Here is a 21419-nt window from a genome sequence, read left to right as displayed (position 1 = left end):
CGCAGGGTGAGCATTGAATGAAATAAATGAAGAAATAATACAATAAGGTCTTGAATTAGTTACATGTGTTTCATCCTCACATGTTGTGTTTGGAAGTGGACCAAGAGCATGTATTTGTCAAAATTGATGAATTCTAGGGTAAAGTACCAATTTGGAAAGTCTAATTGTTAATTATGATTATTAATCTTAAGTGACTTAAATTTTGTATATATTAAATTATTGTTGGTCTTAAGTCATATTGGAATACGGTCTTTGTCAACGTTTCCGATAAAGAAAAATTCAATAACTTCTTATTGATTTAAAAGTATAACTATGAGTCATAATTTGTCATTCAGTGTGTTATTCGTTGATGATTTTTTATTGGTGTTTCGGAGCTGAAATCAACTGAACCCGTAATGTTCAAAATAATATTCCCTTTAAAAATATTAAGTGTAGTATTTAAAGTGTGATTGAATAAAAATATGATAAATATAAGTATATAACTTAAATTGAAGCTATGGAACGGTTCAATCGTTTACATTCAGTGCTCAGTGACTAGTTAGCACTGGTATTAAAAGTCTCGTGATAAAGTCTCACTTAGTTCAGTGTAAGTTTGAAAATTCCAGTTTTGAAAGCCAAATTTTTAAAAATTTAGATCAAAAGTTCATCATCGACAAGTATTTTTTGGCGAGTATGATTGACGTAAACTATTTCTTGGTATACTCTGTTTTTTGATATACCAAAGCTATGTCAGATGACTGCCAAAAAACTTCTCACTATATATACAATAATACAAAGGTGATATTTAAAACTGAAAATCTGTATGCAAAGAGTGAATCATTTCATAGAATTTCATCTTTGTGATGTAATGTTTTATTCTTCGTAATTTTGCTCTCCTTTTTTTCTTTATTACTATTCATTTTGAATGTTATTATTTTTTCTTTTATTGTAATTTAGCTGGTACGTCAATGTCACGGCATTTACCTGTCATCGTAATGTTTTTTCTTTTAAATTTGTTTACTTGCGGAATATTTCAAATTTTCCTTTGAGTCTGCGTGATGTAACTGATTGGATTAACCAATAATATTAATAACAAGATTTACTGTACTCCTGTGTCTAGTACGATTTTTATGTACTAGTTTTACCCTTATTGTTTAGTAGCCTATTGAAGCTAGTACAGTTGATTTTGGTTGGCTAGAAAAATCTGAAGTGGTTACTTAACATTACACATTCCAAGAGTCGGTAAATCTGTTTACCGTCAACTGTTTGAGGAAATTGTTACATCGTTTCCATTAAGTTTCTTTTGATATATTTGCGCAGGCTCCGTAAGTTTATGTAAATTATTATTGTACAGTATCGTAATATATCCATCGGCATAGTATGCAAGATGTTAATTATATTATACCATTTGATTAAACAACTAGTATTACATTAATCATAAGACTATAATTACCACGAAGCATTGATTTATACTAAAATCATACATATTGATTAGCAAAACAATAATTAAAAAAAATATTAAATATAAAAAAACTGTGTGATGTATCTACTGTACTGGAAACTACGTGTTACGAAATATTGAAGTAATAAAGAAATCATTAAACTAAAAACTATGGTCACGACGGTTTTCCACTGTTTTATCATGCGTGCAATGATTACGTAGCTTCGAAATCTGCCTGTTTTCCGTTGAAGTGCAAATTGACTCCTTTCATTCTACTCGCAGTACCGTAAATACAATACTGATTGAAATTATATTGTAGATGATTGTTATACCAGTTACTATTCGCAGGTAAATCACTTTCATATTCTTTTACCTCAGTTTCAAATATTTATAATTTTTATGCACTACAAATAAGTAACATTTGAAAAAGTGAGATATGGAAGAAATTCTCGGACTTTTCTTTAGTAAAATCAATTATTTATTCAATTATACAAAATATTTCACTAGAATAGATGGGTAATTTTACTCATTGCATTACAATTTGAGACAGGGCTGCCTTATATCTACACTGGCTCAAAGCCGAGCTTATAATGAATATTCTGATTTTTCTCAGTTCTCCTGAGTGCAAAACACTCTTTCACTTGTAAATCGACGTGTAATATTCTTCTTCCAAGTCATATAGATCGGCAGCCATATCATCTCTTAAAGAAGCAAGTTTTTGATCACATTCAGCCTGTTTAGTTCGAAATAATTTACTATTCTGTGTAATCGCATCATTGACAGATGGAAAATCATTTAAAATTAAATATTGCTTTATGTCAGATACGAGCTTCATTAAAGATTCTCCAGCACGAACAATGTTTGCCGCTCTGACGTGCATTTCGTATGTATCCTGTTCACACTGTGTCATGCGTGATAGTTGGGTATCATTTTCACCTTTCGCTAGTTTAACTATTTCTGTAAAAATACCAAGAAATATTTCATCAATTAATGAATTGTTGTCTATTAACACAGTTTCTTTATTTAATACATATCAATTTATGGAATTTATATTAATCTAGTCAGTCATGAAAAAAATCCCACTTCTCAGTTAGATACACTGGAATTAAAAACAATTATCACAAGACGGCATTGAACATGAACGAATCGCCATGATACGGACACTTTAATATTGAGTTGATTTTATACTTCCAAAAATTTTTGCTCAAGTATTGTATAAAAAATAGAAAATCATCATATATTGTCATCTTAAGCAAACTGAGCCTGTTTAATAGACTATTCATTTGACCCAAGATGTCGTAAGTGAAAGATATCATATTTATACCAAACGAAAAATCAGCCTAGACTTTCTTTTTTACAGTTTTTACTTCAATAGCATCTATCCATACGAGGACAAGTTTTGCAGTTCTGGACATTTACTTTGTTAGTAAGTCACACCTAGGGAATTCAGTATACTGGAATTTGTCGATAGAAACGGATGTCAACAGATCCGTGATGAATGAATGCAAAATTATTGGCAATTAAATTGAGGTAAAGCCACGTGAGAATGAAATATTCTAATAATTTATAGTGATACTCATTTTGAATACGATTAGAGAAAGGAGAATGAATAGCAAACCAAATATAAAATATATAAAACCTGTTTGAGGTTATGTTATGTTATACCTTCGAAATTTTCCAACATCGATTTGACATCGTCTTTCAGTCTTGTTGTATAAGATTTCAATAATGCCTCTTTGCTTTGAGGCAGAGCTCGCTGGGCCGACATTTTTTGACAGATATTTTACTTCACGAATTGATAACATCAAGAATATACGGAATTGACAGTTCACCGCAGCAGAAACACAACGCTCGAAATGGCTCGAAGGCTCTCACCAAACTACCGACAACTACCGAAGAGGCATCTCTCAGCTTTGACTGCCATGTTAGCGATCAGCTGACAGCCGGGTAGGGAATGACGTCACCGACTTATCGCATGAGGTATTTACGAATTTGAACATGTTCAAGCGCCAAACGAATTGCCAAAACATTCCCAGAACAAAGTAAAGGTGATCCGCCTTGGCATGTACCTCCGATATTTCAGAATACCGTTAATTGCTCTAATTTTAGCGTACACCTGCAATTCATTGTTGCCATGTTTTAATGTCATGCGTTGACTGAAGATGTTCACTCAACGTGTCATGTTAGCATTCATTGTCAGTAATCCATGGACATGTATGTTCTTTATTTTGAAATGTTCAGTAATTTTAGCTTTAGTTTCGTTACACTGTTTTTAAATCCTTGAAACTTAACTTGTAATCCAACAATTTTATTCGCGGTTATCACCAGCTACGGCCTATATGTGAACATATATTAATATCGATTAAAATTAATGTCGTCAATCGTCATATTTCAGTCACGCAATTTTAAAATTTACGAAGATGCTGTTCGGCGATGAAGTTTCTTCGGTTTCTTCTAACATAAAGGTGCATCGCTAGCACGGACTTTCCTCAAGCTGTGACACACGGATTCCATATCTACCCCCCACCACCGCAAGTCTCTTTCACACACAGCCCTCTGGGCCAGGGCCAGGCGCTGAAATCAATATGAAGTGAATTACACACAAGAGCCATCCTGGTTTAGTAAAATCACTCCTCAGCAGGGCTTGGTGCTCAAGGTGGGTGAAAACTGTGAAAAAAAACTTGCTTAGACCATTTTTTTTATCATCAATTGATTTAGAATCCAACCCTGAATCTGATAAAGATTAGTTCTTCTCAAAGGTATTTTAGTGAGGTGTCTATTAATGAATTGAGGGAGTTTTTGATTTATTATAAGGAATAAGGTATACAGAAATTAATTTTTACAGCACCTGTTGACTTTCGATTTTTGGCCTCATTACAATGGATTTTCTCAGTCATTCACGACCCAAAGTTCACATCTCAATGATTGGAGATTGAGCTACTGATGGTTTAACTTTATACTGAATATTCTCGTAAGCAAGGTATTAATTTTACGTTTGTCATTTACATAGTATATGATATTTTATACATATTCGTGTTTTAGTAACTGCTTTGATAAGAATAATGTGACGAGGCTGAAGCTAGTTGTCAGAATTGGCAGACAAACGTTCTAATGTTCATTCGAATAAAGTAGTGAAGTCCGAAAATCAAAATTATGTGAAATACCTTGAACTCACAATAATTTTATAGAATTGTGAGGATAATACTGAACTGCATTTTTCTGATACCAAAAAGTTTAAAAGGTTTGGCCGCTAACTTTGGTTGGTAGCTTCAGCTTCATAATAATTTGTATGGCAAATCTCTCAACATCCAACATCAGCTGGCCTCATACTATTTGATAACCATGGGTGGTGGGTAGACCAATTGATAAATGAATATGGGGAACAATATTCCTGATGGGAAAATTCTTTTAAATAATTTGTGATTATCTCTGGAAATAATATTTTCTTAGAGTCTTTTAGAAAGTGTTCAATACAAGATGAGTTCTGGACAAAGTTGAGAAATAAATAATTGTATAAGGTATTAAGAAGGATTGATTAGAAATGGCTAGATTCCAATTTGTGCGGAACGTCAGGAAGTTAAAATTTTCATAGAAATTGTAGAGATATTATTCTGCAAGGAATGGAATAGATTTTATACATCCATATGAATTTCCACTAAAATAAGACAGAATTTATTTTTTCAGTTCTTCAACCATGTTCATACTTTTCATTGCTGTGACTACATTGATTCCAATCGTCGTTCGAGGATTGTTACCTCCAGAGGACAACGTCTTGCACATTGGTGGCATATTTCCCATTGCTGGAGAAGGCGGATGGCAGGGAGGTCAGGTACGTCGATATTGAACTGTTAAATCTCAAGAAATCTGCAGTGATATTTTTATATTTTATATTATACACATTATGAAGTTGAAACACTAGGCTATATAACTGAAATTGGCCTGAACGAATATAATAAAATTGCTGCTCCGTAACTTGCATTGTGAAATTTCCTCTTTGCCAAAATATTGCTGGCTGTAGTTTCAGTTGCTTGTTATGCTGAGTATAATTTACTTTGTTATAATTTATATAATTTACAAAGTTGTACTGAAATAAAAGAAATACGAAGGGATAAATATTGCTTTTTAGGCATGCATGCCAGCAGCAAACCTGGCCCTGGATGATGTGAATAGTCAAAAAGATTTACTACCTGGATTTACTTTAAAGTTACATTCAAATGACAGCGAGGTAATTGCAAAAACAAAACAAATTTTTATCTACGAAGTTGGTATATTAAATGAAACAGGTTGAGTTTTCAAATTATTTATTTCAGTGCGAGCCAGGACTGGGAGCATCTGTCATGTACAATTTATTATACAACAAACCTCAGAAGTTAATGTTACTAGCTGGCTGCAGCACAGTTTGTACCACAGTTGCTGAAGCTGCTAAAATGTGGAATTTGGTAGTTGTAAGTACTTAGCTATATTCAACGAATGCAAATTACACATTTGACTATACGCAATAAAAATAATACATATCCTTATATTTTCAGTTATGCTATGGCGCCTCATCACCAGCTTTATCAGATCGTAATCGCTTTCCTACACTGTTCAGAACTCATCCATCAGCCACGGTACATAATCCAACGAGAATCAAGCTACTCCAAAAATTTGGATGGTCTCGAGTTGCCATTTTACAGCAAGCCGAAGAAGTATTCATCTCTGTATGTGGCAAAGACTTTTATTAACTGTATAAAATTCAGTCGATTTTAGCAATTTAGTCGAACGAAACTTTTCATCAGCACAGTATGTAATTCCGTAACATTAATTATTACACACAAATTTCTCTGTAGACCGTGGAAGACTTGGAAGCACGATGCAAGGAGGCTGGAATTGAAATTGTAACACGCCAGAGTTTTTTGTCAGACCCTGCGGACGCAGTTAGAAATTTACGTCGTCAAGATGCCCGAGTAATAGTGGGTTTATTTTACGTCGTTGCAGCCAGACGGGTACTGTGCGAACTTTATCATCAAAAGCTTTATGGCAAGAGTTACGTATGGTTTTTTATCGGCTGGTACGAAGATGACTGGTTTGAAAGGAATTTGGATAAGGAAGGCATAACTTGCACAAAGGAACAAATGCGACAGGCCGCAGAGGGCCATTTGACGACTGAAGCCCTTATGTGGAACCAGAATAATCAGAAAACAATTAGCGGAATGACTTCGGAGGATTTCAGACAAAGATTGAATGACATGTTAAAGGCACATGGCTATGATATTGATAACAATAGATATCCTGAGGGTTATCAAGAGGCACCACTTGCTTATGATGCTGTCTGGTCGGTAGCTCTGGGTGAGAGCTTTTATATGAATCGCTTTTTAAAACTGTGAAAATCATCACACTATCTAGGTATTCGTGGCTTTTCACAATATTGTCAAATTTAAAGATTTTATGTGTGATTCATTTCAGCATTTAACAAAACAATGGAAAAACTGAATAGACTTGGTAAGAGTTTGAAAAATTTCACTTATACCGATAAAGAGATAGCCGATGACATTTATTCAGCAATAAACTCAACACAATTCCTTGGAGTTTCTGTAAGTCACTTAATGTTATGGATAATAAGCCTTTATCAGACCAATATTTAATTTGACGCACATTTGTTTTCAGGGATATGTAGCATTCAGTTCCCAAGGAGATCGAATTGCTTTGACGCAAATAGAACAGGTTGTAGGTGGGACGTATGTGAAACTTGGATACTATGACACTCAAAGTGATAATTTAACGTGGCTAGATAAGGAGAGGTGGATTGGTGGTAAAGCCCCACAAGATCGAACAATTGTTCGAAGAGTCCTGCGAACAGTTTCTTTGCCTTTATTCATATGCATGGGCACGGTATCATCGGCAGGAATCGTAATAGCGATGGCCTTGATCGTTTTTAATAGTTGGAATAGACATAGGAGGTAAAATCGTTTGCATTTTTGAAAGAATAATTGTAATTTGTTGTAGATGACTTTTTCCACTACAATAATGCTTAATACTGTTTATACATTGTGCCGTTTACTTCCAGAGTGATCATGTCGTCACATCCAATTTGCAATACAATAATGTTAACGGGTGTTATCACTTGCTTAGTATCTGTATTTTTACTGGGAGCTGACGGGCGATTTGTGGAACCATCCGAGTATCCAAACATTTGTCAAGCTAGAGCTTGGATGTTATCGACTGGATTTACCTTGGCTTTTGGAGCGATGTTCAGTAAAGTTTGGAGGGTACATAGACTGACGACCAAAACTAAAGCCGACCAAGCTAAGGTGAGATATAGATGTGTTTATATTCTGTGCGCTAATGCCTACCTGAAATCCTATTTTTAATGAAAAAGCCCGATTTTCAACTAGGAAACTTCCACAATGTAAAATTCCATAAAAGTAATCTGTACGCTTTCTAAAATAACATCGAAGGGTTTGGAGTAAGATAAATTTCAAGATATATTTTTTATATTCCATTTACGAAATTAAATAACAATGAATAGACTAGAAGTTAATACAGAAAATCATTGATATGATACCAACTTTTTCACAAGTAGCATAGAACGTCTCCTGGTTATATAAATCGAGGAATGCAGCGATTTAGTAGCATGATATAGACTCATTGGCAAATTGTAATGAGAACATACGTGTCCACGCATAGGTATAAGTAAATAATATTGCAGAGTAGGTATGTTTAAGTTTGAATGCAAGCCGTAAACAATTTAGGTATTGTTTTCTATCATGTATGTTGCCCAGGTCATCGATATATTTTACCATTACATCCGTGGAAATGTGCTTTTTATCAAACTACACGGCATATTATATTACACCGATTATGCACCCCCCATAAAGAATTGACCCTTGTGTGATATATCACTTTGACATAGAATAGATATTTGCCACATGTAGTAACTATAGTGCAAAGATTACTAATTGATTGATCCTGCATGTTTTTCAGATCGGTCACAATTCAGCCGTGTATTCGTAATATTTACCCTTTTTCTAGTTATTTTTGGTTAAACAAAAAGTTTCATCTATACAGAAGAAAATTCAGCCGTGGAAGCTCTATACAATGGTGAGCGCACTCCTGACAATCGACGTTATAATTCTGAGCGCATGGCAGTTGTTAGATCCACTGCAGCGGCGCATAGAGGTCTTCCAATTAGAGCCATCTTTGTATGGAGATGACGATGCCAGGATTAGACCGGAGTTAGAGCACTGCGAAAGTGATCATAACATAATATGGCTCGGTGAATAGCTTCTCCTAACACTTTACGAATCTAAGTTGATATTATACTTAAATTATAATCCTGCAACAGAATATAACATCTCGCTCCAAGCCAAACTTTAACTAAAAGTGAGTGAATATGTATTTCAGGTTTAATATATGGGTATAAAGGCATTGTATTGGTATTTGGTCTATTTTTGGCCTATGAGACACGCAGTATTAAAGTGAAGCAGATTAACGATTCACGTTACGTGGGAATGTCGATTTACAATGTCGTAGTATTATGCCTTATCACAGCCCCGGTAACAATGGTGATTGCAAGTCAACAGGATGCGAGTTTTGCCTTTGTTGCATTAGCTATCATATTCTGCTGCTTTCTAAGCATGGCTTTAATATTTGTACCCAAAGTTATCGAAGTTATACGGCATCCAAGGGATAAGGCAGAATCTAAGTATAATCCTGATGTTGGTATATGCAAAGAGGATGAAGAAAGATATCAGAAGTTGTTGATCGAAAATGACGAGTTGCAAAAGCTCATTGCAGCGGTAAGCAATACCTCACATCAATTATACGTTTGAATGTACAGTTGTGTTTCCAATGTTGTGTATGTCGATGATTTTCATTCAAGAGTATTAATTATGTATGTGTAGTACTGAATATATATATATGGTTTTAATAGCGGGTGTGGAGGATTCTTGTAACATTTTATTCTTTGTACGATAGAAAGAGGAGAAAATCAGAATGTTGAAACAACGATTAGCCGAGAGGGATGCGACTAAGGGAGGTCCAATAAATATTCCGAAGGATTCCTTGATTGTAGCAGACTTTGTAACCGGAGAAGGAACGTCTGATAGTGCGATTGGTGGGGGCATTTCCATATATACAAGATCATCTCGTGCTTCAGCTTCTGATTTTGAGTTCTCAGAATCTTATCTGTAAAATGTTTCAGTTCTATTTCCTCTTTTATAAATCAAAGTATTTCGCATAGCAGTTGCAAATTTTTTTTGTCCAAACGCTAGATAAATTCTTCCAAGTATTACAACACATGGGCTACGGTTGGAAATGTTCTATGATTTTTTAAATTATTCTTTCTGTTATTTCATTTATCTCCTAACCTTGCTAAATCATAGCGCCGTATATACTGTTTTTGTTGCTGTTAAGATCACCTTATTGTTTGTATATAAATAAGTTGTTTTTATTCATGGTGTTATATTTCAACACTCAATCTTTCTACAGAGAATTGATTGCAAACTATTTTAAACAGAATTGCAGATTATAATTTTGCTGTCCACTGAGCAATACTTGTAGATTTATTTTTCGTGTTTCAATGGACTATCATTACTTGCATTTTGTACAAAATTCATTGAATATGTATCATGTTATTCATATCATTTTCTTATTCATATTTTCCAGGTCAATCTTTTTTTGTGAATTAAAAAGTTTCTTTTGTAATTCTGACCCGTTTATATCACTATTTGAATGAGAAATGTATCTAGAAAATCACATACAATTTCAATTGCAAGGGGATGTATTGGATTATTATAGAAATACAGCTTCACAGAGAACTTCTCGAGCCATTCATCGGATAATGAAAACGAGTGTGATTAACGCAACCGATTTTAACTCTCCTGCTCAAGGATCAGGTTGAGGAACCAATGAATGACCCTGTATGATCGAAATTTTACTCATACAATTGGAAAAAACTGAGTTTTCAGATTACGAGATAATAAATACTGTAATAAATTTTTCAAATGATCCACGTCAAAATAATGGCGTATTTACATTCGAATTACAGTTTGTTAACCATCTTTCTTCATCTTAACTTCGAAACAATAAAGATAACTTCATCGGCTGAGAGCAACAACATCGTATCTCAGATTTTGATTCAACAAAACCCCATCTTAGAATTTCGTTGAACAACGTTGTATGTCCAAAGTAATCTTCGAGGAAATACAATGATTTTGAACAAAATTCTGAGATAGGGTTTTGTTGAACTAAAATCTGATATGAGGTTTTGTCGAGCCAAATTCTGAGATAGGATGTTGTTGCTTTCAACCGACGACTTGGCTTTTCTCTGATATATAATATATGAGAAACCGGGCCAAATGCTTTTATATTACGAAAAATTCGAATCATTATATCAATTACCAATTATCAGAAGTTTATGTTCCATGCATATCGGTAACTAATTTTTGTAAATTCAAATCAATGTCAGTCATGATTCAGTACAAAAGACAATCTTGATCGACATTCGAGTAGTTCTATTCGCCTAATCCTCATCTTATAGTTATTTGTTTGTCATAACTAACATATGTTTATCAAGTCGGCAATGGCTTGTGATGGAAAAAATGCAATGCTAAACGTTCGAATATCAATGAATTAGCAGCGTTCATGTATTGAAAGTGATGAGATGTGCAGGAATATGTAGATTATGCGGACATAAATTATCGTGTCTATTGTAAGTAACCCCGTATGTAACGAGATTAACGAATAATCTGCATAAAATTGTCTCATCCGAAAAAAATTTGGGACCTATTACAATTAAAAGTGCACAAATTCGATCTCATAGAAATGATAGATTGCGGCCTAAATAAGTTTTTTCTGATCTCACAACGACAAGATCTATACGCATAAATGCATTTTATGATAATGGATGTTTAATGTAATTAGTGTATACGGTTATATTTATGTTTGTTCCGTTAAATAATTCCGCGTCTGTTGATGCACTTTCGTCATGGATATAAAATAATCTTTGTTGCCTATGACAAATTTAGTCTTATGGGTCCAAAACAAAAGAAACACTTTTTTACTCTTTGAAAATACAAATGCAATTTCTAATTGGGCTTTATAATACAGTAAAGTTGAGATATAAATTATTTATTCTCAGAATTAGTGACTGTTTTAGAATTAGATGTAATAATTGCAGTTAAATCTCGTTAGACAAAATCTTATAATATTAAAGTACTTCCATATTAATGTAAACCTCATGAAGCTTACTCCCAAATTAAAATAAAATGTAGAATAATGACTTGACTAAGTGATATTTAGACATGCTAACGAGATTTAAACGCTTAATATCGTGTCCATTCATAAATTATTTGGGAGTCTTGATGAGGTAGTATAACATTGTAGCTTTCATGCAAGCCTTCGATAACTAGATCAATGGAGAGAAATCATTTCAAATGAGCCATCAAGTGATCAATGCGAAATCAAAATTATTTATGAATGCGACAAACCGCTATATATGTGTGTGACAAGTTTATGATATTTCAAAAAAACGGAATTTAACTTTTTGTTTTTAGAAACGGACCACGCTGGGTGACTGGGGGCTGTCGTCCTTTAGATGAAAAGTTATTAGATAAAGAAACTAACTAAAAGATTTTCAGCCAGTCAAGCAATTCTACTTGTATACCTTAAAACCAACTATGTACGTTATTGGATTTGACTACGGTGATTTGACTTCGGAGAAGAGCAATTTTTTTAATTCGAAATGTCCTTACTACTTGCCATATGTTTATTAATAGTCGTATTACAAAAATACAACAGAGTCAGTTATCAAACGAAATGATACGATTTGTTCATCTTCTCTTTACAAATAAATTCGACGTCAAATATCATACATATATAATAAGCAATACGATTTTTCCTCATGTTATAACGTCAAACGATAAATGATTAGCAAAATGTAAAATGGTTCAATACCAAAGTTTAATTTTGATATCTATTTTACATATGATTATAATAGTTTTGCTCACGTGTTTAGTTTGAAATATAAAGATGACAAGTAACAATTTACTACAAGTCTTGAATATTTCAAAAACATCTAAGTTCTTATTGTGATTTGACTGCAATTAAAAAATCCAATATAGTTGATATAAATTTAGCCAACATGTGTAGTATATTAGTAGGTATATCTGAATAATCAGCTAAAATATGACAATTAGAATTTAGGGGATGTCATTATACTGTCGATTAATAGAAAGTAGTATGTTTTCTGTTATTTTTTTCACCTTTTTTTCATGTAAACTATAAAAAATTATATCAATTTTTCAGGTATGTTTGACGAAAATTGGACAATGATTTGCTGTTTATATTCGCATTGTGTCACAACGATATTTGAGATGCTCATAGTAACAATTACGCACAGATACATAGATAGCTGTTCAATTGATTAATTTGTTGGAGAAATTCCGGTTTGTAATATCTTAAATCAGAAATTCAATAACACGAAGTTAATGAAATTTATTTTATTTTTTCTTACGCTCAATATACTGGATCATCGGTAGTTTATGAGATTTTTATTTGCCTCATGTAATTTAGGTATACATAAGGGAACTACAGTGTTCAAAAATTTCCACCTCAGACTTGTATGAAATTAGATTTTCACTTACTCTCCAACTATTGTTCATCACATTCTGAGGGTTAATTATGATTTCTGGCTACGATATTCTATATACTTATTATTTCAATCTAATTATAATGTACGTTATGAGAAATTGGAGCACTGTTGGAGTTTTACAAATTTTAAATAAGTAATATCAAACGTTGAAGAAAGTAAAATATATATATTAATACATGTATATGTACGTTATAGAAAATAGGAGTTTTTATTGAGTGTTTCTACATGAAATTGAATTACATAAATGTTGGCTGTTACATAACAAACTCTGTGAAAATATTGTTTTACGATATCATTTTATTGTTGTAATGCAATCTGTACAATTTCGAGCAAACAACTGAGGTAATTACTTCATTTGCTGATGTACGCAAAAAATAACTGGAACGTTTATTTCGTTCGGTAACAATATAATTATAATAAAAGTATTCGGAAAGATTCTACAAGAATATTTCAACTCTACGGAACTAGACTAACAGATCGTTTTCTTATAAGACAATATGTGTCAATAAAGCGAGTATAATTTAATAATGCTGTGCTGTATCTTACGATTTTTTCTTAAACTTATATTTTTCTGCCAACATTAGGTTGCGCAAATTACACAATAAGCATTATGGTGCCGTTGATAGAATCATTGAAAATTTGTCACAGACACGAGTCCATTTATAGAAGGGAACGCAGATTAACCATATAAATAGAAGAAGAAGGAAACTACAGTGGAAGACAAACAAAGAGTGCAAGAAAATTTTTTCGGAAAACTGGATAATTACGTGACGTTCCAGCCATGGATGGAGAAAGACTAAATAAGGACGTTTTCTCCAGCAATCGCAATATTTCTTATAGCCTCCACTATAAGGAGAGAGGTACTATCTAATAACGATTGTGCATGTTATGTTTCGATTTATAAATCAAGCAAGACGTAATTTGTACAAATTGTTCTCACTTTTATTTTGAATATCCGTTTAAAATTTTAAGCTATTGTCTAAATCATGCCGGAGTTATTATACTTTTAATTTTTCGTGATCTTACACTGATTCTTATGGAAAACAGTTAGGCATTTAAAATAAAAGTGAGAACAATTTGTATAATTTTCATTGACCTAGCACTATTTTGATTCACACGCCTATACATCCTTAAATAATTTAATTGGATCTTTTATTCGTTTTATTTAATCGGATATACTTTAGTAGTATTACTTTTTAGTAGTATTACTTTAGTATTCCACAGGTCCTGGTGACACAAGTCCAACAGTCGAGTTATGAGCTTGATGGGTCAGTATTATTTTATTAGCGTATAATGGCAAACAAATAAAGTAAATGTACAAATATCCTTGTCTATTTTCAAGAACTTGAAATTAAATTTCATGTATAGGACACTACGCAAATACAGTAGCAATTTTTTTCCATTAGAATTAAATTAAGTGGTTATTCTTCTCTAATTATGGAAAATATTGTAAAACCTCCCTGCTGTAAAATCATGATATTGAAATGAGAGTAACTCTTCAATTCATAATTCAAATCATTAGAGCCAACGATAGGAAGATGCTTCAAAAAAATATAATTCTTACTATTACGTGAGATAAATTCGTCATATATTTAGTAACTAGTCGAGAAAAACGCAAATTTAAAAAAGCACAAAAGTCATGATTTATTAACAAAGTGTCTAATAATTGTAGTACAAGGTGCGTGCGTTGACTGAAGACTATAAGTCTTCAGTCAACGGTGCGTGTAAATACTTGGTTATACATAAATAAACATATACAAGAGTGGTATCAATCTGTAAAAGCGGAGTTTGATAGTTCAATCTAATCCAAATTTAAAATATCTGTACATGATATAGGTATAGTACCGTGATTACTATCATTCAAATAAAGTGCGCGCAAGTGACGTCACTGACGAGTAAGCAAATCGATTGTTCGGGGATATTCATTGTAACAAAACCACGCCGTGGACCTGACGAACGATTACAGAGCGCAAGCGTGCTTTGCGAGCCAATCATATCACAGAGTTGATCGAACGGCCAATTAACAGCTGGGAGTTTATTTCTGGTCGAATAATACATAGAATATCACTTTCGTGTGCGCGTGTTGTATGATAGAACTTCCGACTGTGTATTAGCCAGTGTTATTTGGGGTTATGTTTCTTAATTTGTACTAATTCTTCAAATAAACAAATTATCAAAATGTCCTTTGGTACTGGATTTGGGACTTCTACCCCCTCAGCAACACCAAATTTTGGATTTGGGGCGCAAGCTTCAGGCACAGCCACAGCAGCGAAACCGAGTAAGTATGAACTAGAACTTGGTGTATTTTCAAACAATAACCTAAATGACTACGAATTCATAACAATCAATTTTACTTATTAGTTCTAAATTCGCTGATGTGATCGGCACGAAAAAAGTATCTACGTTCTTACGAATTGCACTACGATGTGTTTAAGGCAGTAGAGAGCGATCGAATTGTTTGGGTAGTTTAAGCTTTACCAAAGATTGACCACGACACTCCGCTCTTTCCAGTTAATATGACATTTTTTATTCCAAATCCTAGCTCAGTCGTAATCTCCAACCTATAAAATCATCCTCAGAGTATGAAACATCTATTGCGTTAGGTTACTTCTTGAGCAATTGATCCGACGACCGAGAATTCATATGTTTCACTGATGCTTCTGAATTCTTTGTTGATTGTCCGAGATCCATATCTTCTCCTGGGCACTCTTCGTCGCACGTCTCTTGATTTCTACCTTGCACTGTGCAAAAACCTTTTCTCCTAAGTCTGGCAAGTATGCAGGCAAGAACGCAGCATACTAGCACGAGAATTCCTAAGAGCAATCCCAAAACTATCAATATCGTTTGACTCGATTCGTCTGAAGATCCATTTTGACCAGATGCAATGGATTGCACGGTGGTGGTAGTCTGAGTAGTAACAATCGGCGTGGTGCTTTCAGATAGTTCATGCAGTATAGTGGACATATCGGCTGTAGTATCCTGGAAATAAAATAATAAAGTACCAAATATTGTAATATTGAGTCTGAGAACAAAGCAAAAAATCTTCATCACATCAGTATTGCACACAAGTTATTATCTATATATATGTGTGTTTCATCAAGTTTGGTTAGTTACAATGAGCAAGGAGTGCGGAATTTCTGACAATGACGGTAATCGAATATGTATAAAGGGAACTTTAAATTACTCCAAATGATTCCCCTGTGGTTCCCAGTTCATTTTCAAACTCCGTAACTTCGTCAACAGGACTAGTACTCACTTGGCGTGGATAGGGATGGGTGTGTTCATCGTATGAGTAATGATTTAGTTGCTTTGGATTAGAATTGGAAGCATGGTAAAGTATTTCCATTATTCTTATTGCGTTGCAATGGGTGAATGAGAAACTGAGGTAATTTTATGTTAGTTGTATTGTAAAGTCAACAAACACATTGTTAATCTACATGGTATCCAAATTTTGAATCAGCTTAGTTGATTATAAAGTATGATAATAGTAGTACAATATTGATATACGTACCAGCCGTTGGTGTTTTACGTTTTTGGAAAAGCTCATCTTGATTTGCGAAAAATAAATAGTCACACTACGTTTACCTTCACTGACAGCTTTATAGTCATTAAACCCTGTTGATGCTTGAGCAGCCGAGAATCCCTCAAAGCTGGAACAAGGAAAGTATCAGCTTCCGACAACTTGTTGAAGTCATATTTAACCGGATGTTCGTGGTCGGTTTTTCCCACCACAGAGATACGTAGAAATGACGAAAGAAACATTATATCGTAGGCAAATCTTTGTCTTTTGTGCTACTTCATATTTTTCGCGATACATAATTTTAATAGATAGGAAACCCCTCTTACCAAATATTGTGTAAGAATTATACTTCATCAATATAGTCAGAATTACAATTCGATAAATAGAACTTCAGAAGAAAATTAATTTCATGTTTCTTGACATCAAAAACTTGGTCACGTTTTGACATTTCCCCTAGAAATCTGTCTACATATTGAAATTGTTAGACACACCTGGTTGTCTTTTGTCGAGCAGTGATTTTTATTACCACGTCATCCATGATTTCTGGGGAAAACATCTGACGGCTTGGTACAATTACCTTTATAGCGAACATTTGGTCTTTGAACTCTGATGTAAATCGGAAATTTTCATAATACACTGGAATAAAAGTTCAAGGATGCGTTTGACACTTCAGAATATTACATTGCCTCAGATGAGTTGCTTTTTGCATATACATGAAACCCTGCCTATTCAATTTCCGAATAGTGAACATAATTGTATTATCTGCAACTAGGGCGCAATGCTAAAATTCTTACATGACAAGTTTGAAAAATTTAAGAAATGGGGTATTTATTCACCATGAATTTAATTTCTGTACCAATCCATTAAATAATATAATACACTCACACCCGCCAACACATCAAACTATTGAATAATGTGTAAAAAGAGACAGCAGAATTATCACACTTGTAATTTAGAAATATAGTCAAGTAATAATTTGTTTTTTAATTGAAAAGAGTTTGCTTCGAAGAGTAATTCATTTTATTTATATTATCTTAGCTGGTTTTGGTACACCATCGTTTGGATTCGGCACTCCGGCTACATCAGCACCAGCTCTTGGAGGATTTGGTACCCCTGCAACACAAGCACCTGCCTTTGGAACTAGCGGTGGCTTTGGTACATCAACAGTCGGAGGATTTGGAACACCAGCCACGAGTACGATAACATTTGGCACTCCAGGTTCATCTTTTGGGTTTGGGACAGGTGCAGGATTTGGTGGTACGCCAGCAACTTCATCTACGGCATTCAGTGGATTTGGGACAACTGCGACTACAAGTTCAACAGGTTTCGGTGGATTTGGCTCGTTCCCAACCATGGCGACATCTTCAGCACCGAGCTTATTTGGTGGCTTTAGCACATCAGGCACAACAACAACAGGATTCGGCACAACAGGATTTGGTGGATTTGGTGCTAAGCCAGCTGCAGTAAATACAACAGGCTTCAGCAGCTTTGGAACAGGTTAACTGAAATCCGAATTTGGAAAAAATATTAGAAATAATATATTTTCCAAGCACTCTGGAACTCTTGTACTAATACAATCTTAATGCATTCAAACGCTAGAGGAGAAAGGACAGATAATTATATTTTAATTGCCCGTACTTGAAATATCTTCACCACTATGAGAGACATGATTTTACCTAAGACGTTATTTTTCAGGTTCTGGTCTTACTGGGTTAGGAACAACTCTTACCCAACCGCAACAACAGCAGCAACAGCAACAACCGCAGCAACAATCTGTGAATGCGATATCGGAAGCACTTTATAATGCAGTATTTAACTGCCAACTTTTTAATGACGAACGTGATAATACCATAGCAAGATGGAACTTGATCCAAGCATTATGGGGTACTGGAAAAGCTTACTACTCGTCAGTGGCACCTCCTATAGATTTGACACAAGAAAATCCTTTGTGTAGATTCAAAGCTATTGGTTATAGCTGTATGCCAGATGCAGATAACAATGATGGACTGGTCGTTATTTGTTTCAACAAAAAAGAACAGGAATTAAAAGATGGAAAACAGACGTTGATCACATCACTCAACACCATTCTCGGAAATAAACCAAATTTAACATTAACTGTTGATACTATAAAATCGACAGATGACAATAAAAGTCACGTGACAATTTGCGTAGCTGAAAAAGGTGTGACAGGATTGTCTAGGAAAATTCCGGCAAACGAGTTAGTTAGTTTCTTTACACAGACTATGCAAAAACAACAGCTGGCCCAAATGGGCGTGGAAAATATTTTTCCACAGGTTAAATTAGACCCTAGTCAACTGAAGGAATATTTGGATAACCCACCGTCGTCTATTGATCCCAGATTATGGAAGCAAGCGCAATTAGATAATCCAAACCCAGAGAAATATATTCCAGTGCCAATGATTGGGTTCAATCAAGTTAAATATAGATTGAAATGCCAAGAAGAAGAAACAGCCAAGCATAGAGCATTTCTAGACTTGGCTGCAGAAAGAATTCAAAGTTTACAGAGACAACACACTGCAACTCAAGCAAGATTGAAAGAACATCGACGAAATTTACTCGAGCTGCAACACCGAGTTTTACAGGTGAAGAGGATCTTGATAATTTTATTTCATTCTACTTCTACGCACTCGGTGGGCCAAAAAAACCGGATCGAGTTAAAACGTGAATAAATTTCGAACGCATCGACCAATTTTCGAAACTTTTTACTCGAAATTAAAAACATAAACCTTTCGTTTTGTGTTCGGAAATCTAGAAAATCTTCATCCTTGCTGAGATACACGATCTTGAAAAACAGATTTTGCAAAATTCGCTGGGAGGATAAAAAAAAATTATTATTAAAGAATGTTTAGCCTAATTTTCATCTTAAATTGTGATTTGAAGTTCAAATTTTCAAACGCGAAACAAATTGTTTATTGTCCTAATTTCAAGCAAAAAAGAAAATTTTCATAATAAAGTCAATGCATTCGGATTTTATTCACGTCTAAATTTGGTGCGATTTTTTTTTACTTACCCCGTATACTGGGCCATTTCATTTGGATTCGTCAAATTTTTTTACCATCATACTGCTTTACTTAATGTAATAATACGTTTCATAAATGAATTTCTAGGTGCTGGTTCGTCAAGAAATAACGCGCAAGGTTGGGTTAGCATTACAACCTGAAGAAGAAGTGCTAACAAATAGGTTTGAAGCAATGCATTCGCAAATAAGTGCTCCGACACAGTTTAAGGGAAGAATCAGTGAAATGCTTTCACAACTGAGAATGAGACGGCATATGGACTCTCAAAACCACGAACGATATACTATGGATCCTATTGCCCAAGACGATATTAAAACCGTGAGTATATTTCATATCTTTAGTACAAAACTTAGTTTACTCTTCCTAATTATGAAGTTATCACAATTGCAAGACCAGAGTCAATTTTGTGGTCAACATTTAAAACTAATTTTTTGTTTTTAACAAAACTGATCAGTATCAGCTTAGGATGTACGAGACAAGTGTACCCTTACATTGCTTTACATTCGCTAATATCAATTAATATGTATTGTCCTTTGTTGCAGTATTTAACTATGGAACAGCAAGGAATGTCTCAACTCATTTCTACAATCAACGCTGATCTGGAGTGCCTGAAAATAATTAAGGATGGCATGTCCGATCTCCTCACGAGTCACAGCATCTCTTGAAATACAGCGTATCGTTAATTATCGTCAAGTCTTTTGAAAAAAAATGCACCGGTCATGCAATTTCCAAGTTGAGATGGCGGAAAACGAGGGGAAGTGGCTTTCTATCTATTACGGACAATTATGTAATAAACTTCTTTGAAACTGCTGTAATTTACCGTACTTGATTCGTAATAATGCCGGACACCCGTCAGCAGTGAATTTCCCACCCTGTTTTGAAAGTGAATTCATTGCTTAAGCAAAGACTCGCCACATTTATTGAACCGTCGCATACATAACCACATCCAATTCATAAATGGATATTTTCCACGCCTTATAAATGTATCGGATGTGTGTTGATGATGAATAATTGAATCAGCGTAAATCCCTTGTACGATGTGTGTAAAAGTTGGTATATCAACTATTATTTTGATATATCAGACTGTAGGGGGTAAGTGACTGACAAAACCGTCCCGCTTTATAAAAATTTTTCTTGCAATGATGAAGTATCATGTTCATATTCAGACTACTTTGATGTCGTGAATCAAAATGTTACTCAACAAAATTTAAAAGACATTTATCCAAGTCTGCCACATTTATATGAATATACGTGTGTGTACAGCTATGATGAAGCGACTATTTACAGCTATTTGAAATAGCAGAATTTACAATACATTTCAGAAACTGTTGAAGCGATTCTATTGAAACTCTAATCATTTCGAAATGAGGAAAACCGCCACGGTGAATTGTAATGTTACATAATATGCACGCACACAGACAGAAGTCCATTTGAAAATTTGCATTGGATGCGAGTCTTATTTCTTAACCCTTTCGGTACGGACGCATTCTACGTCGCGCCGTCCCCGCTGACCGAGCAGTCGCGGCAAGCGTACAGTCACCACTCGTACAGAGCGAGCGTCGGGCGTTGGGTGACTATAGTCACCGCTCGGGCCGAAAGGGTTAAGAAGGCGGAAATTTAGTTACAACTCGAATTCTCATTTTCGGGGGCATTGTAATAACTACGCCTCCTCTCTGAAAACAGAGTAGCGAAAATTTACAAAACAAAATGAAAATGAAAAAAGAATGCATTTTGCACAATAATATAATGCGTTTAAAAATGCTGTATTTCATTACGCTTTCAATAATACTACAATCTCATTTTTTGTTT

The 21419-nt window shown here is 34.4% G+C and overlaps 4 protein-coding genes across 9 annotated transcripts; 2 read left to right on the top strand and 2 right to left on the bottom strand.

Annotated features, from left to right (window-relative positions):
- Positions 1 to 671: 671 nt before the first annotated feature.
- LOC124301358 (mediator of RNA polymerase II transcription subunit 22) lies at positions 672 to 3820 on the bottom strand. The gene is made up of 2 exons (XM_046756286.1): positions 3086 to 3820; positions 672 to 2377 (listed from the first exon to the last, which is right to left on the bottom strand). Exons 1-2 carry the CDS (start codon positions 3186 to 3188, stop codon positions 2058 to 2060), a joined length of 423 nt encoding a protein of 140 aa, XP_046612242.1. The 5' UTR covers positions 3189 to 3820; the 3' UTR covers positions 672 to 2057.
- Positions 3821 to 3946: 126 nt separating this feature from the next.
- LOC124301355 (gamma-aminobutyric acid type B receptor subunit 1) lies at positions 3947 to 13574 on the top strand. Of its 6 annotated transcripts, none has more exons than XM_046756280.1 (14): positions 3948 to 4076; positions 4266 to 4400; positions 5105 to 5249; positions 5547 to 5645; positions 5731 to 5865; positions 5950 to 6120; positions 6250 to 6748; positions 6866 to 6993; positions 7067 to 7359; positions 7467 to 7710; positions 8468 to 8675; positions 8804 to 9198; positions 9377 to 9515; positions 11956 to 13574. In XM_046756280.1, the coding sequence occupies exons 3-14, from the start codon at positions 5115 to 5117 to the stop codon at positions 11973 to 11975; spliced, it is 2466 nt and encodes an 821-aa protein (XP_046612236.1). In that variant the 5' UTR covers positions 3948 to 4076; positions 4266 to 4400; positions 5105 to 5114; the 3' UTR covers positions 11976 to 13574. The 6 variants fall into 6 exon arrangements, with proteins under 6 accessions (XP_046612232.1, XP_046612230.1, XP_046612236.1 ...); XM_046756278.1 differs by having other exon boundaries at positions 3949 to 4076; positions 8432 to 8675; XM_046756276.1 differs by having other exon boundaries at positions 3947 to 4076; positions 4266 to 4391; positions 8432 to 8675; positions 9377 to 13574.
- Positions 13575 to 15020: 1446 nt separating this feature from the next.
- LOC124301356 (nuclear pore complex protein Nup54) lies at positions 15021 to 20425 on the top strand. Its single transcript, XM_046756281.1, has 5 exons — positions 15021 to 15330; positions 17611 to 18069; positions 18268 to 19175; positions 19701 to 19928; positions 20153 to 20425. The coding sequence occupies exons 1-5, from the start codon at positions 15231 to 15233 to the stop codon at positions 20273 to 20275; spliced, it is 1818 nt and encodes a 605-aa protein (XP_046612237.1). The 5' UTR covers positions 15021 to 15230; the 3' UTR covers positions 20276 to 20425.
- On the bottom strand, positions 15562 to 16706 carry LOC124301359 (uncharacterized). The gene is made up of 2 exons (XM_046756287.1): positions 16564 to 16706; positions 15562 to 16031 (listed from the first exon to the last, which is right to left on the bottom strand). Exons 1-2 carry the CDS (start codon positions 16597 to 16599, stop codon positions 15657 to 15659), a joined length of 411 nt encoding a protein of 136 aa, XP_046612243.1. The 5' UTR covers positions 16600 to 16706; the 3' UTR covers positions 15562 to 15656.
- Positions 20426 to 21419: the final 994 nt, after the last annotated feature.

Source organism: Neodiprion virginianus, chromosome 3, assembly GCF_021901495.1.
Source record: "Neodiprion virginianus isolate iyNeoVirg1 chromosome 3, iyNeoVirg1.1, whole genome shotgun sequence".
Classification (NCBI taxonomy): domain Eukaryota; kingdom Metazoa; phylum Arthropoda; class Insecta; order Hymenoptera; family Diprionidae; genus Neodiprion; species Neodiprion virginianus.
The sequence above is the reverse complement of the archived record's forward strand: the minus strand, read 5'-3'. Positions and strand labels throughout refer to the sequence as shown.

Bases quoted from the DNA above. Each gene is read 5' to 3' on its own strand.
- LOC124301355 (XM_046756276.1), top strand. From the start codon at position 5,115: ATGTTCATACTTTTCATTGCTGTGACTACATTGATTCCAATCGTCGTT. The intron at 5,250-5,546 runs GTACGTCGATAT...ATTGCTTTTTAG, and splicing joins GCGGATGGCAGGGAGGTCAG to GCATGCATGCCAGCAGCAAA. The intron at 5,646-5,730 runs GTAATTGCAAAA...TATTTATTTCAG, and splicing joins TACATTCAAATGACAGCGAG to TGCGAGCCAGGACTGGGAGC.
- LOC124301358 (XM_046756286.1), bottom strand. From the start codon at position 3,188: ATGTCGGCCCAGCGAGCTCTGCCTCAAAGCAAAGAGGCATTATTGAAA. The intron at 2,378-3,085 runs GTATAACATAAC...GTATTTTTACAG, and splicing joins GATGTTGGAAAATTTCGAAG to AAATAGTTAAACTAGCGAAA.
- LOC124301356 (XM_046756281.1), top strand. From the start codon at position 15,231: ATGTCCTTTGGTACTGGATTTGGGACTTCTACCCCCTCAGCAACACCA. The intron at 15,331-17,610 runs GTAAGTATGAAC...ATATTATCTTAG, and splicing joins AGCCACAGCAGCGAAACCGA to CTGGTTTTGGTACACCATCG. The intron at 19,929-20,152 runs GTGAGTATATTT...CCTTTGTTGCAG, and splicing joins CCCAAGACGATATTAAAACC to TATTTAACTATGGAACAGCA.
- LOC124301359 (XM_046756287.1), bottom strand. From the start codon at position 16,599: ATGAGCTTTTCCAAAAACGTAAAACACCAACGGCTG. The intron at 16,032-16,563 runs GTACGTATATCA...TTTTATTTCCAG, and splicing joins ACGTAAAACACCAACGGCTG to GATACTACAGCCGATATGTC.